The sequence below is a fragment of the Panthera uncia genome, unplaced genomic scaffold, assembly GCF_023721935.1.
Source record: "Panthera uncia isolate 11264 unplaced genomic scaffold, Puncia_PCG_1.0 HiC_scaffold_1282, whole genome shotgun sequence".
NCBI classification, from domain to species: domain Eukaryota; kingdom Metazoa; phylum Chordata; class Mammalia; order Carnivora; family Felidae; genus Panthera; species Panthera uncia.
This window is the reverse complement of record NW_026057901.1, coordinates 147,887-163,485: the sequence shown is the minus strand read 5'-3', so window position 1 is coordinate 163,485 and position 15,599 is coordinate 147,887. Positions and strand designations below refer to the sequence as shown.

The window sequence follows — 15,599 nt, the reverse complement described above, 5'->3', positions numbered from 1 at the left end:
CAGGTGCCCCTACTGAGTCAATTTTTCTTTTGACAAAATCAAACACTATAATCTGAAAACAAAAAGGAAATACTTTGAAACATTTTGCTCCCACCAATGAGCTCCTCTTAGAGGTAAGTTGAAAATAATTACCTTTGCTATTGGAGGAGTGGGGAGATAAGTAATCTTTTTTCCAGTTGGCACATATTATAAACTAACCCCTTTTCCACCCATTTATGCTCTAATCAGTAAATAAACATGGTAGACAAATACTATTTGGGGCCTGCCCAGCTTCTATATCCATTTCTCCTTCATGTAGTAAGAACACCCCAAATTTATTTTGGAGAAATAACCCCCTCCATTCTCAGTCCATATGATTCAGGGCAGCTGACCCCATCCCCAGGTCCAGGTGTGGACATGTGACTTGGGCCTGAGCAGTCACTGTATCTAGCAGCCTAGCATGTGACTTGTTCAGGATGAGCACATGGCCCAAGTCGGCCCAATGAAATTTAGCCGTGAAACTTTTCCTGGTATCATCTGGGGAAACTTCTTTCCAGGGTGCTAAGCTGGTAGGACGTGAGGCTAGCGCTGTTGGCAGCCTTGCTACCACCGTGAGGAGAGAGAAGGTCAAAGAGTAAGGCCATAAAAGGAGAGTATCGCTGAGAGAAGAAGAGGCAGAGTTCACAGGGCAGATGTCTTTTAGGTACTGGCTCCCAACCTAGAACTTTCTCTGGACCTTTCCATTACATTAACCAATGAAGTCCCTTTTCCAGAAGTTAGTTTGAGGGAATCTCTCTTCCCTGCAGCTGAATGGAGTACTAGCTTAACAAAAAAGCAGAATAGACAATGTAACTTTTTCTTTTTTTTTTCTTTTTTTTTTTTACAAAATCAATACAGCATTTGCAATACTTTTCACACAGATCCAGAAACCATAATAAAGTTTCACATTACTATGAAATTACTCAACATATCAGTTAAAAAGAGGCACATGATGATTTGTCCACATGGTCTCAAATGGTGTATGGGGGTTCTCAGGTCTGGGGAGCCACAGAGTGGCCTATTCCAGGTTTTGCTCCCCTCAATCTTCTTTTCTGTCCCATTACCAGCACCCCTGAGCATGTTTCAGCCCTGCTTTCAAGAGAAGTAGCCATCTCTACACAAGAAGGTCATAGACAGCAGGCCTCACAGCTGCACTTGGCTGTGCCATCAGCCTCCACGCAGTCACCGGTCCCCTTTAGCTCAGTGAAGAATTGGCTGTTGCCAACAGGGAAGCAAACACAGACCCAGGCTTCTGCTGCAGGACCTCAGGCCTGTCAAACTCTACAACCTGGGAGAGTGAGAAAGGAGGAGAGGGGAGGGACACCACTGAGCTCAGCCTTGAAGGATCCAAAGGCCTCCTTGGGGTGCTAGCCTGAGCACCCATCCTCCCACTGCCCCAGGGACTCAAGTCTCACTTTCCCGTTGCTCATGACCAGGATGCGGTCACAATTGAGCACAGTGGTGATGCGGTGTGCAATGACCAGCACTGTGCAGCCCTGGAAGGCTTCCCGGATTGTGTGCTGGATCAGGGTATCGGTTTCCACATCAATGGAGGCTGTGGCTTCATCAATAAGGATGATCTGGTAGACACAAAACAGGGGTGAAGGCAGCTTCCTCTGGCCCTGAGCCCTGGATCTAGACCTGGGTCTACCACTAATTCACTGAGTCCCTTAGCTGAAAGATGGAGAGATTTGGATTGAGTTTAAAACCTACTCTGAGCTCTAATTGTCCATTATGTTGAAGAGAATGTTAGGTCTTGACCAAGAGCTTTTTTTTTTTGTAACCAGAGAATTAAGTTCTTGAAAATGAAAATGTCCCAGTCACAACTTCTTGTTTTATGAACTGCCTTCCTATTTGCCTGAATTAACACAGACCAGCATTTCCCAATGTGAGCCATATGCACATCCTTGGATGGCACATGAGATGGTGTGGCTAGTATATGGATAAACATTCTCTTTACTGTAACATTTTTATTTTATTTTATTAACCATATGCATTAGAAAAATATAACTAGCACAGAAATATGATTTAACAACTGTTACTGTATAGAATGAGGCTTTTTTGGTTTTATTATTTTTTTTAGAGAGAGAGCACATGCAAGTGGGCAAGAGAGGCAGAGAGAGAGACAGAAAGAGAGAATCCTAAGCAGGCTCCCACTCATCACAGAGCTGGACACAGGGCTTGATCTCACAACCCTCAGATCATGACCTGAGTTTAAATCAAGAGTTGGGACACAACTGATTGAGCCACCCAGGAGCCCCTAGAATAAGGCTGTTTTAAAAAAAAATGGGGGGGGGGAGCATTGCAGATAAGTCAAAGGAGAGACTGTATGTAGATATGACAAAAGTCATAAAGTGATGACTCAAATTTGGGAAACAATATAGAGAAAGCAACTTTGGCACCAGTAGCCTAGTAACCATAAAATTAGAAACTAAGTGGTTAAGAAATTGCTACATGCATATTGCAAATTCTGTCTTTCATCTCTGCTAGAAAGAGGGGAATAGTTCTTCCTGTGAAACCTTCCCCCAAGCTTCCAACCCCACTGAGCTCTGCTTGCTTTTCTTCTTAATTGTTATTTAAGTTCTAGTTAGTTAACATACAGTGCAATATTGATTTCAGGAGTAGAATTTAGTGATTCATCACTTACATACAACACTCAATGCTCATCACAAGTGCCCTCCTTAATACCTTATGCCCCATCTAGCCCATCCCCCATCCACATCCCTCCATCAGCCCTCAGTTTGTTCTCCATCATTAAGAGTCTCTTATTGTTTGTTTCCCTCTCTCTTTACCCCTCCCCTTCCCATGTGTTCATCTGTTTTGTTTCTTAAATTCCACATGAGTGAGGTCATGTGGTATTTGTATTTCTCTGACTGACTTACTTCACTTAGCGTAATACACTCTAGCTCCATCTACATCATTATAAATAGCAAGATTTCATTCTTTTCGATTGCTGAGTAATACTCCAATGTGTGTGTGTGTATATATATATATATATATATATATATATACACCAAATCTTTATCCATTCATCAGTTGATGGATGTCTGGGCTCTTTTCATAGTGTGGCTAGTGTTGATAAAGCTGCTATAAACATGGGATACATTTACGCTTTCAAATCTATATTTTTGTATCCGTTGGATATATGTGTACATATGAGTACCTGTGTGTGACATAATTTGAGAAAATTTGCTCCTGACTAGCACAGGTAGGTTCCTCAAAAAGTTAAAAATAGAACTACCTTATGATCCAGCAATTGCACTACTAGGTATTTATCCAAAGGATACAGAAGTGCTGATTTGAAGGGGCACATGTACCCCAATGTTTATAGCAGTGCTATCAACAATAGCCAAACTATGGAAAGAGCTCAGATATCCATCAACCAATGAATGGATAAAAAAAGATTTGGCATATATATATATATATATATATATATATGTATTTATATTTATTTATATTATATATTTATATATATTTATATTTACATAAATATTAGTCATCAAAAAGAATGAAATCTTGCATTTATAGTGATATGGATGGAGCTACAGAGTATTATGCTAAGTGAAATAAATCAATCAGAAAAAGACAAATACCATATAATTTCATTTATATGTGGAATTTAAGAAACAAACAGGTGAACATAGGGAGAAAAAAAGAAAGAGAGGCAAACCAGAAAATAGAATCTCAACTATAGAGAGCAAACTTGAGGGTTGCTGGAGGGGAGGTTGGTAAGAGGATGGGTTAAATGGGTGATGGGTATTAAGGAGGGCACTTGTCACTTGTGGTGAGAACTGGGTGTTGTATGTAAGTGACGAATCACTAAATTCTACATCTGAAACTTTAATTAATTAATTAACTCTGGAACAGCTATCATCTGATTTCCAGCTCTAATAAAGACAAGGGAGGGCGTCTGGGTGGCTCTGTTGGTTAAGCATCTTTGACTCAGGTCATGATCTCACGGTTCATGAGTTCAAGTCTGCATCAAGTGAGCTCAAGCCCCACTTTAGGTGAGTGTGGGCCCCACTTCTCTCTCTCTCTCTCTCTCTCTCTCTCTCTCTCTCTCTGCCCCTTGCTTACTTGTGCCCTCTCTCTCTCAAAAAAAAAAAAAAAAAGACAAGGGAATGTCTTATACCCCAGTTTTAAAAAGAATATATGATAGAAAACTGTTAAATTAATAAGCTTCTCAACTTTAACTTTTTTAAGGGAAATGCATCATGATTTAGTTCCAGTGGTGGATCATTCAGCTTAGCTGCAGGGTATCAGAGTTTTGAGAGAGCCCAGCGTGAGTGCCCCCCACACTCAAGATATGGGCAGATTAGCAATCGGTGACATGAAGAAGCCTGTTGTGTATTTGTGGGAAAATGTATAGCATAGCACCCACTGTCCCGTGGAGATGGAGGGAGAAATAGCCAGTGTGGTTACCCAAACTGGGCGCCATCTGTGGTCTCACCTTGGAGTTGCGAAGGAGTGCTCTTGCAATGCAGAGCAGCTGCCTCTCCCCCACAGAGAAGTTTCTGCCACTTTCCACAACTTCTGCTTGCAGTCCTTGGGGTAACTTTGAGATCTGTAATATCAGGGAAAATGCGATATAGACTACATAGGCATGTGGGCATGCAGGCCACTGTGGGGTGAGACCTAACTTGACCCCATCAGACCTCCCCTATCACACTTTGTAACACTCCTCATCTCTCTATACTCCAATCACTGATATTTCTCTTCCTTATCTGTGTTTCTCTCACTCCCATCTCAGGATCTTTGTATATGCTAGTTCTTGTGCTGGAATGTTCTCTTGAAGATCTGCACCCTACTGCCCCCTCAACATTTGATCTCAGGTCAAATGCCCCATCTTTAAAGGGGCCTAGCTTGGCCATTCCACATAAAAGAGCTGCTCCCTGACTGAAGTAACTATTGTTACTACCTGAAAGTATCTCATGTGTCCATTTATTTGTTGCATTTATCTCCCATTGAATGTAAGCACCAGGAGGGCAAACACCTTACCTACCTTCCCTTTGCTGTGTCCCCTGAGCCTAGAACATGCCTGGTTCACTGTTAGTGTCTGAGTGCCATCAGACTTTATTTAGGAATCCAAAATCATCTCATCTCCATGAGATTATTTTATCTATGCCCCAAAATGGCAGCATCTGGAATATCATGCGAGATGAGCCCCAAAGGACCAACAGGCACCGCTGTTGAAGAGGCAGGCTAAAACTAAAAATCGGGTCTTGGAGCTACTTACTGTCATGCTCAGGAATGTCTTCTCCAAGACATCCCAGATCTGCTCATCTGTGTAGCGGTCAAAGGGGTCTAGGTTGAATCTGCCATATAAGAAGAGAAGTGTTCCATAACCACATGCAACCATTGAACAGTCTGTATAACACTGATATACAAATATTTGCTCAAGTCCCACTTTTACCTCTTTTAAGTATCTACCTAGAAGAAGAATTGCTGGATCATATGGTAATTTTATTTTTAACTTTTGAGGAAATGCCAAATTGTTTTCCACAGAGGCTATACCATTTTATATTCCCACCAGCAGTGAACGTGAGTTCCAGTTTCTCAACATCCTTGCCAACACTCATTATGTTCCTTTTTCTTTTTTCATTATAGCCATCCCAGTAGGAGTGAAGTGGTATCTCACTGTGGTGGGGTTGATTTTTCTGTCGTTTGCAGTGAAAAAAATCCTAATCGATCATCCAAGCAACATCAGGTTGGGATCTATCTGGACTTTATACCCATTAAGGTTCTCACTTTCATTTGGCATAGGCAACATTATTAATTCTCCTGCGTTATGCAACCACTCAGTCCTGATTAAAACCTATTCTTTTTCTCCAAAATATTTTTTAATGTTTTATTTATTTTTGAGAGAGAGAGCACAAGTAGGTGAGGGGCAGAGAGAGGGAGAGAGAGAGAGACAGAGAGAGAATCTGAAGCAGGCTCCAGGCTCTGAACTGTCAGCCTGATGGAGGGTTCAAACTCATAAACTCTCAAACTGCAAGATCATGACATGAGCTGAAGTCAGATGCTTACCAACTGAGCCAGCCAGGCACCTCTGATTAAAACCTATTCTTAATCTCTGCTTTATCTGTCCCCAGTTTTGGCAGACACACACATTTTGTGTGTAGGGCTAGATTGTATTAAAGCAGGAGGTAGAATGTCTTATCTGCATGATATTTGATAGTCTCCAAAACATTTTCATAGACAGACTCATTGACACCCTTTCCCCTCAAGGGATGGGTATACCCCTTTGGTTGATGGGGAAATTATGGCTTATCAGTGTTAAATGCTTGTTCAAGGTCACACCACAAGTCAGTCTGAGAGATAGGCTAGAATCAGAGACACTCAGAGATAGATGAAACTGCAATGGATAGAGAACCCAGGTCTCCTCTATTCTAGTTCACACTTGTCCCTGCTGCAAGGGGGGAATAGCACTGGCTAAGGCATGAGACTACCTGGAGTTATACCTCATCTTTACCATTTACTTGTGTGTCTCCTGAAACAAGTCACTTTTCCTGTCTAAGTTCAGTGTCTTCCCCTATAAAGTAAGGTAACAGTAGTGCCTACCTCATAGGGTTGGGGTGACAGTTAAATGAGACAGAACATTAAAGCATGGGCTAGCACATATAAATGCTCAAAAAATGTTAATTCATATTTTTATTACGCCTATACCAAGGCATTTGTCCTTGGTTCTAGCTTAACACAGAGATCTATCACTAAATATTATCTCATTCCCCTAACACAACCATTTTAAAGTCCCCTGTTTGTGCACATACTATGCACTCTTCCTAAAAAGTCTTTCTCCCCTTTTTCTTCCAGACAAGCTCCTACTTATCCTTCAAGGCTCTGCTCAAATATCTTTTCCTCTATGGAGCCTTTCTGGATTCACCCAAGTATGGCTATTTGACCTACTTCTGGGCTACTTTCACACTTTGTTCATATCTCTGATCTGGTAAATATCCCCTTGTATTATAATCTGTTGGTTCTTATGTCTCTATACCCACCCACCCACCCCATGACTACATTCTGAACTTCTCAGGAGGAGTACAGGCAGTGATCATTCATCCAAGTGTCCTCAGGCCTTAGTACAATGTCTGGACCTAGGAAAGCCTCAGAAAAGGTAAATTAAATGAATGAAAGAAGGGAGGGGGGAGAGAGGGAGAGAGGAAGGAAGGAAGCAGGAAAGGGAGGGAGGAAAGGAAGGAGAGGGAAGAAAGAAAGGAATGGGAGGGAGGAAGGAAGGAAGGAAGGAAGGGGACAGAGGAAGGAAGGGGAGGGAGGGAGAGAAGGAAAAAATGAAAGGGAGGGAGAGAAGGAAGGAGGCAGAAGGGAGGAAGAAAGCAAGCAGGGGAAGGAAGGGAGGAAGTAATAATGAGTAAATGAATAAATGATTGAACGGAGCTCTAGGGGTCAGTTTATCCTCTTGCCTCCGATAATGCCCCTTAAACATCCCTAAAACATGAGGAATCTAGCTTCATTTTTAATGCATTAGACTTCCTCAATCTCCATGCCTTAATGTTCCAACATAGCTTTAATGTGCACTGTTAAGTAGGAGTATGAATCTGGATAAAGTTTAGTCCCAGAGTTGACATCTGAGGAAATAAAAAGGTGAAGAGGCTGAAAGATCCAGTTCCATCTGCTTTGCTGACTGAACTGCCTGGATTCTTGTTCACTTCTCCTCTGCCTGGAATGTGCATCCTGTGAAGAAATGTTCCCTGACATCTAGCCTAAATGCCTCCTTCAGCTTTATCCAGTGGGAGGAGAGAAGAGAATAAACCACATCTAGACATAAAAGAATAAAGTGGCAGCCAAAATGCAAATGCTTAAGGGTGAACTAAAATCTGACCAATCCCATCAGGTTTTAAAAAACTAAAAATTATGCCTTTCTTTTGTTTACCACATTATAGTTTACAAAGTGCTCTTGTGTATATCAGGGCTTCATTCAATCTTCAGGGACATTTCAGTGAGTCCCAGTGAGTGGCCCAGCTTGCCAAGAGATCAGAGGCCCCAAAACTGGAGCACTGGGCACCAGCTAACCAAAGACAGCCCAGCCCTGGCATCCTGGTCCTGCCACCCCTCCCAGGACCCCATCCTCTGCTTTACCTGATGGTTCCTGAAAGCAGGACAGGATCTTGAGGGACAACTGAGAACCTGGACCGCAGGTCCTCCAGGGCAATACTGCTGATGTCCACACCATCTATGAGAATCCGGCCTGCTGCAGGCTCCACCAGGCGGAAGAGAGCCACTCCCAAGGAGGACTTCCCTGTTGGGCAAGAAATATGCAGGGGCACTAAAGGCAGTTTCCTGATCTGCACTAGAAGCAGCACAGGCCACACCTGGAGTTCACACCTGACCTGCTTCCCTCCATGGTCCATCCTTTGTCATCCTGAGCCCTGAGAGAGCAGAAGAGGAGTGGAGTCTCTGCTCCAACTAGTGCCCCAAACCATGAGCAGATTTCTTACAGCCTAGATCAGAGGGCACAACTGGAGCCCCTGGGTATATCCGGCCATTCATATATTTCTGTTTCACATATATTTCACACACACAGTGCTACTGTTATTTTCTAAATTTTTGCCAGCATTTAAAAAATCCAAAGATCCTATGTACAAAATTTCTTTTTTTTTTCCTATATACAAAATTTCAAATAGCATGCTTTTCTTGAATCCTAGAACTGGCAACACTAGTCCCACATCCTCCCACATAACAAGCAGCAGGAGCTGAGTGCGGCTGCTTCCTTGAGAGAGAACAGTGCTCTCCAGTTCAACATTCTGCCCTCCTCACCTTTCTTCATCACATCCTAGACCCATAGTAGCTTCTCTACGTCAGACTGTAGCCCTCTCAGGCCAATTGCAGGCAAGAAGTAGAAAGGGAAGGACACACTAAAGAACACAGGTAGAAACTCTTCACCTAGCAGGAGTGCAAGGCCTGCAGGGGGCCTGAGGAAGTGGAGACCCATGAAGGTTCTTGTCTTCCTAGAGGTCTACCTGGAGGAAGCAGCTCCTAGGCACACAAGAGTGGGGCAAGAATCAAGTCTGAGGATCGTCTTTGAACAATGTAAAAAAGGAGGGAGCTACACTTAGACCAGACCTCCCAAAAGTAATAAGAGAGGAAGGGAGGGAAAGAAGTCATAACGGAGAGGACAAAGAAGGAGGCTGATAAGAGAGGTCTAGGAATGGTAAGAAGGAAGGAGAAGCAGGACCCGGACTTCACTCCTGGACCTGCTCTTCACCCTAGAAGAGCACTGTAATGCCCCTTGCTTGAAACACTCCTCCCCTGCACCCTATCCATCCTTCCTGGCTCAGCTCAAATGCTGGCCTCAGAGCCCAGGCCACTGTAGCTCACCAGAGCTCAGCCCCATTACTCTGTTAATGGCACCCTTTTACTTCCTCCATGACATTCGTCACAATCTGTAATTACCTTATTTATTTCCTAATTTGATGACTTAACACCTATCTTTTCCAGTGGAAAAGCAGGACTTTTTCCATGATAGCAGGACCTTGGGTTCTGTTTACTAGTGCACAGTATAAAGTGAGGGCCCAATAAACATCTGTGGGGTCACTGAGTAAACACATGCCTGGAAATAGGTCCAACACCCACAGGTCAAAGTTGAGGACAGGGGGTGCCCCAGGACATGCCACTCACCAGAGCCTGTCCTTCCCACGATGCCCACCACTTCTTGGCCATGAATTGTCAGATTGATGCCATTAAGGATAATGGGTGTGTTGTCTCTGTATTTCATCTGATAATCCTGGAATGTGATTTCTCCATGCTGTGGCCACCCAGGGGGACAGCTCATGCCTTCTATGTGCAAAGGAGCCTCAGGGACACACATCTCATTTTTGAAGAAAGAAAAAGAAATAAATAGTTATCATTAATCTCTGCCTATCTCCTGCTGACCCACTGGCTTCCAGCTGTTGGGTGTGTAAGCCACCCCAGCCTGTCTCACACTGGGCTCAAGCCACCAGCTGTGTAATCGCAGGAGCACCCCAAGAGGAACATCCTGCTCCACTTACCTGATGTGCACATAATTTTATCCCCAAAGAGTGAGAGACTATTTGGCTAGCCCCCCTGTTATTAACATAGAGAACTTCTTCTAATTTATTATGTGAGGCTCTAAAGAAATAGAATCCAGAACAGTGACAATAAAGACAGCAGAGCTAACTGACCCCTTTGGGGCATGTTTTATAGCACAGCGGCCTTGTGCAGACTTATGCTCCCTCTATCCTTATCAATGAGGTAGGTAATTTTAAATGCATTTCACACACAAGGAAATAGAGGCTCAAATGGGTTAAATGACTTATTTAAGATCATAGAGCTTATGAACTCAGACCAGGACTGCCTGACTTCAAGCTCATAACTGAATCAAGCACAGCTGGGTATGTCCTGAGGCCTGAATGATGGAAAAGAAGCACAATCCACAATTCACAGCCCTTCACCACAGGTGCTATGTACAATAGCATCCCTTCATGTTAAATCAAAGTTCTATGATTCACAAATTATGCTCCTATTAACAGGGGCTGGAAAACTGGTTTTAAAGGCTCTGCCAGTCCCCGGCTGTGCAATCTTAAGCAAGATGCTGAGTCTGGCCAAGCCTCAGTTTCCTCTTCCAGGGGGATGATAATTCAATCAACCTTATAAAAGTGTTTTGTGGTTCCATGAGATAATCTATATATAAAAATATTGAGCCTTTACTGAGCCAGGCACTGTACTAAGTGCTTTACATATTGTGTTATTTAATCTTTGTAATAACCCAATGAAGTAGATACAGTGACCTGTCCCAGTTTACACGGCTGACTCAAGTGGCAAAGCTTGGACTTGAACCCAGGTGATCTGGCTCTAAAACCTGTGTTCTTTTTTTTTTATGTAACATTTTAGGTTTTATTATTTTTTTTCAATATATGAAATTTATTGTCAAATTGGTTTCCATACAACACCCAGTGCTCATCCTAAAAGGTGTCCTCCTCAATACCCATCACCCACCCTCCCCTCCCTCCCACCCCCCATCAACCCTCAGTTTGTTCTCAGTTTTTAACAGTCTCTTATGCTTTGGTTCTCTCCCACTCTAACCTCTTTTTTTTTTTTTCCTTCCCCTCCTCCATGGGTTTCTGTTAAGTTTCTCAGGATCCACATAAGAGTGAAAACATATGGTATCTGTCTTTCTCTGTATGGCTTATTTCACTTAGCATCACACTCTCCAGTTCCATCCACATTGCTACAAAGGGCCATATTTCGTTCTTTCTCATTGCCATGTAGTACTCCATTGTGTATATAAACCACACTGTCTTTATCCATTCATCAGTTGATGGACATTTAAGCTCTTTCCATAATTTGGCTATTGTTGAGAGTGCTGCTATAAACATTGGGGTACAAGTGCCCCTATGCATCAGTACTCCTGTATCCCTTGGGTAAATTCCTAGCAGTGCTATTGCTGGGTCATAGAGTAGGTCTATTTTTAATTTTCTGAGGAACCTCCACACTGCTTTCCAGAGCAGCTGCACCAATTTGCATTCCCACCAACAGTGCAAGAGGGTTCCCATTTCTCCACATCCTCTCCAGCATCTATAGTCTCCTGATTTGTTCATTTTGGCCACTCTGACTGGCGTGAGGTGATATCTGAGTGTGGTTTTGATTTGTGTTTCCCTGATGAGGAGCGACGTTGAGCATCTTTTCATGTGCCTGTTGGCCATCCGGATGTCTTCTTTAGAGAAGTGTCTATTCATGTTTTCTGCCCATTTCTTCACTGGGTTATTTGTTTTTTGGGTGTGGAGTTTGGTGAGCTCTTTATAGATTTTGGATACTAGCCCTTTGTCCGATATGTCATTTGCAAATATCTTTTCCCATTCCGTTGGTTGCCTTTTAGTTTTGTTGGTTGTTTCCTTTGCTGTGCAGAAGCTTTTTATCTTCATAAGGTCCCAGTAATTCATTTTTGCTTTTAATTCCCTTGCCTTTGGGGATGTGTCAAGTAAGAGATTGCTACGGCTGAGGTCAGAGAGGTCTTTTCCTGCTTTCTCCTCTAGGGTTTTGATGGTTTCCTGTCTCACATTCAGGTCCTTTATCCATTTTGAGTTTATTTTTGTGAATGGTGTGAGAAAGTGGTCTAGTTTCAATCTTCTGCATGTTGCTGTCCAGTTCTCCCAGCACCATTTGTTAAAGAGACTGTCTTTTTTCCATTGGATGTTCTTTCCTGCTTTGTCAAAGATGAGTTGGCCATACGTTTGTGGGTCTAGTTCTGGGGTTTCTATTCTATTCCATTGGTCTATGTGTCTGTTTTTGTGCCAATACCATGCTGTCTTGATGATGACAGCTTTGTAGTAGAGGCTAAAGTCTGGGATTGTGATGCCTCCTGCTTTGGTCTTCTTCTTCAAAATTACTTTGGCTAGTCGGGGCCTTTTGTGGTTCCATATGAATTTTAGAATTGCTTGTTCTAGTTTCGAGAAGAATGCTGGTGCAATCTTGATTGGGATTGCATTGAATGGGTAGATAGCTTTGGGTAGTATTGACATTTTGACAATATTTATTCGTCCAATCCATGAGCAGGGAATGTCTTTCCATTTCTTTATATCTTCTTCAATTACCTTCATAAGCTTTCTATAGTTTTCAGCATACAGATCTTTTACATCTTTGGTTAGATTTATCCCTAGGTATTTTATGCTTCTTGGTGCAATTGTGAATGGGATCAGTTTCTTTATTTGTCTTTCTGTTGCTTCATTGTTAGTGTATAAGAATGCAACTGATTTCTGTACATTGATTTTGTATCCTGCAACTTTGCTGAATTCATGTATCAGTTCTAGCAGACTTTTGGTGGAGTCTATCGGATTTTCCATGTATAATATCATGTCATCTGCAAAAAGCGAAAGCTTGACTTCATCTTTGCCAATTTGGATGCCTTTTATTTCCTTTTGTTGTCTGATTGCTGATGCTAGAACTTCTAAAACCTGTGTTCTTAACTACTCTAACACAAATAGAAGCAATAATATTAATAATACCTATTATTATTGACATTATTATTGTTTTTATACTTGGGCAAAACTCTCATTTCTAAAAAGGGAAGATTATTCTCTCTACATCCAGGAAAGCTGTGGGGGATGTGATGAAAATGGGCCATAGAGTATGGAAGGGTTTCTAAGAAATGACATCCACAGGTCCAGGGAAGATGGGGAGGGGCTGCAATTGCCTCTTGAAAAAATCTTAGGACCCCTGGGGTGCTGGAGCTTGCAGAGGCCATGGAAGCTGAGCCCCAGACATGGGTGTGAAAACTTCCTGAGCTCCCCACACTGAACCCAGACCTGCATCCCACCTTCATGTACTGCAGCATCCTCTCTGCGGAAGTGAAGTACGCCTCTGTCTCTGAACCAACCCGGGCAGTGGCCTGGAAGTTGGATGCCAGCTGGAGTGAAGGAGAAGCATCAGATCAAGAGACTGACAGGGGTGTGCTTAGGATTTCAATGCCCCTAAAAAACACTCATCACCACCCCTCCTGAGTGACTTCTCAAACTAAGACAATTTCCTTACAAGAGTGGAGCAGATACCTTTGGTGCCCCCCAAGCCCACTTCTGAGGTTAGCTGCGTGATGGCATGCAGTTCTGGGCAAGACACCACTGACACTATCCCACCTCAAGTACCCTTTGTGTGTATTTCTGCTTTCTGCTCAAAACCTTCACTCACACCACAGGAGCCCCTTCTGTCCATGCACAGTTGCAGCCCCAAAACACAGGGGAGTGAAAGTGCTGTGGGCAAACCCTCAACTAATGGGGAAAGGAGCCAGTAAATGAAGGCTCCTGTCCCTCAGTCTCTGGGGGACAATCCAGGGAGCATCCTATATGCTTCTCAGAAGGTGCCAGTAGAGTTGAGAGGTGGTGACCCAGAAACAGCAATCTCAATGACACTTACCCATGACAGGGTTTCTCCTTCCCTGCCTCTCTCTCTCCTGCTCCCTCAGTCATGTTTCTTAGGAGCACATCTCAAATAATTTGCCTACACCCAAGTCCTTGTTTCTGGCCTTGCCTTTAAGGAGTCTCGGGGATGCTCAGGAATTGGAGGCACCAGAGATGAGGACAACTGAGGCCCAAAAGGGGAAATAACATACACAGAATCACCTGGAACCTGGAGGTAGAGCTGAGATGGGGAACCCAATCTTCATACTCCCCATCCCCCTGGTCCAAGATGTGGGCTAACAGGCCATGAAGAAAGTTCTGGACAATAAGTTCACTATGAATTCATTCAGCACACTCCCTGAGGGCTCTATGCCATGTGCCAAGCCAGGATCTGTGCCCTAAACTGCAACAGACCCAGGCCTTGCCCTCAAGGAGCTCCCAGTCAGGTGGGGAGACAGATAGGTCAACAGAGAATGCCAGCACAAGGGGATGTACTTCACCCTGGGAGGCACTATGGAGAGCCATTAAGGACCCCCCAGACAAGGTCCCCCCAGACAAGGGCCACAGGGAAGTCTTCCTGCAGCAGTTGGCACAGGAGTTTCATTTTAAGGAGAGGTGGGATTTAGCAGGTTAAAAATGGGTGGAGAAGGGCACTCCATAGAGAGGGGACAAAGCCCTGAAAATAGTAAGTAGCAGGATATATTCAAGGCCTTGCATGCCATTCGGCTATGACTGGAACAAAGAGTATGGGAAGGGGAAGGAAAGCCCTTTAGAAGTCAGAGAAGGTGGATGCCATAATGAAATGACACTGACAGTTGGAAAGGAGCCCAAGGAGACTGCCTTTCCTCCAGTCAGTGTATCAGACATGGCTGGTTGCCTTGTTAGTAGCCGGTCGCTTTTTTCTTTCTTGCTAGCACAACCTCCATTATGCTCAGGCATCTGGCACCCTGGTGCTCCAGGGAGACTTGGTTAACTCCATTCCTCTTGTCATTGATAGGTTTAAGGTGTGAGCCATGCTACAATTCTGGCCAATGAAGCATGAGGAAGAGTCAGATGGGAGTATTCTGGGAAGCTGCTCCTTGTTCTTAAAACAGAGCACATGAAAAAAGTTCTCTCCTTTCTAACTTTTGGTGGTTATTTGGTGAGGATATGTTGCTTGGGGCTGCAGCAGCCATTTTGTGACCTTGAATAGACAATCCTGAGGATGAAGCCAGGATGTGGATGCCAGGGCAAAAAGATAGAATGCTCATGGATTCATGCTAGGTCACTAAATTAACAAAGAAGAGCTTACCCCAGCCTTCTGGATACATCACATAATAAGCCTCCAAACTGCCAAGGCCATTTTGAACTGGTTCTAGCATTTGCTGGCTGGAGGCCAGGAGCATCTCAATTATTTACAGTTCTTAAGGTTGCAAAGCAACATGGTGTGTGATTCCTGCTACCCAAAGCTTGAACATAATTTCATCGAGAGTACATGCAGATGTCAGCAAGGCACCAGTGTGGCCAGAGGAAAGATGTATGCTGGGGTCACAGGGCCAGATTTGAGGGGCCTGAGGGCACGGCCCATAGCTTAGGGTTAGCATAAGGAGACGGGGAATCTCTGAGGGCTCTAAACAAGACAGTGACATCAGGAAAACTGTAACTAAAGGTCTGGTGAGATGTAGGAGGTAGACAGGAGGGGCTTCAAGGGGAGGAGAGGAGGCTTCGAGGTTG

At 43.6% G+C, this 15,599-nt stretch overlaps 1 protein-coding gene across 1 annotated transcript in view; it reads right to left on the bottom strand.

The window, feature by feature from the left end:
• Window positions 1–916: 916 nt before the first annotated feature.
• Window positions 917–15,599, bottom strand: part of LOC125916876 (ATP-binding cassette sub-family C member 11-like) — a 65,562-nt gene continuing 50,879 nt past the window's right edge. The window contains exons 24-30 of the mRNA XM_049623138.1: window positions 13,310–13,399; window positions 9,655–9,844; window positions 8,116–8,275; window positions 5,255–5,333; window positions 4,469–4,582; window positions 1,434–1,598; window positions 917–1,306 (exon numbers count right to left, since the gene is read on the bottom strand). Coding sequence (XP_049479095.1) covers window positions 1,214–1,306; window positions 1,434–1,598; window positions 4,469–4,582; window positions 5,255–5,333; window positions 8,116–8,275; window positions 9,655–9,844; window positions 13,310–13,399 — 891 coding nt within the window. The 3' untranslated portion in view covers window positions 917–1,213. The remainder of the gene's footprint in view (window positions 1,307–1,433; window positions 1,599–4,468; window positions 4,583–5,254; window positions 5,334–8,115; window positions 8,276–9,654; window positions 9,845–13,309; window positions 13,400–15,599) is intronic.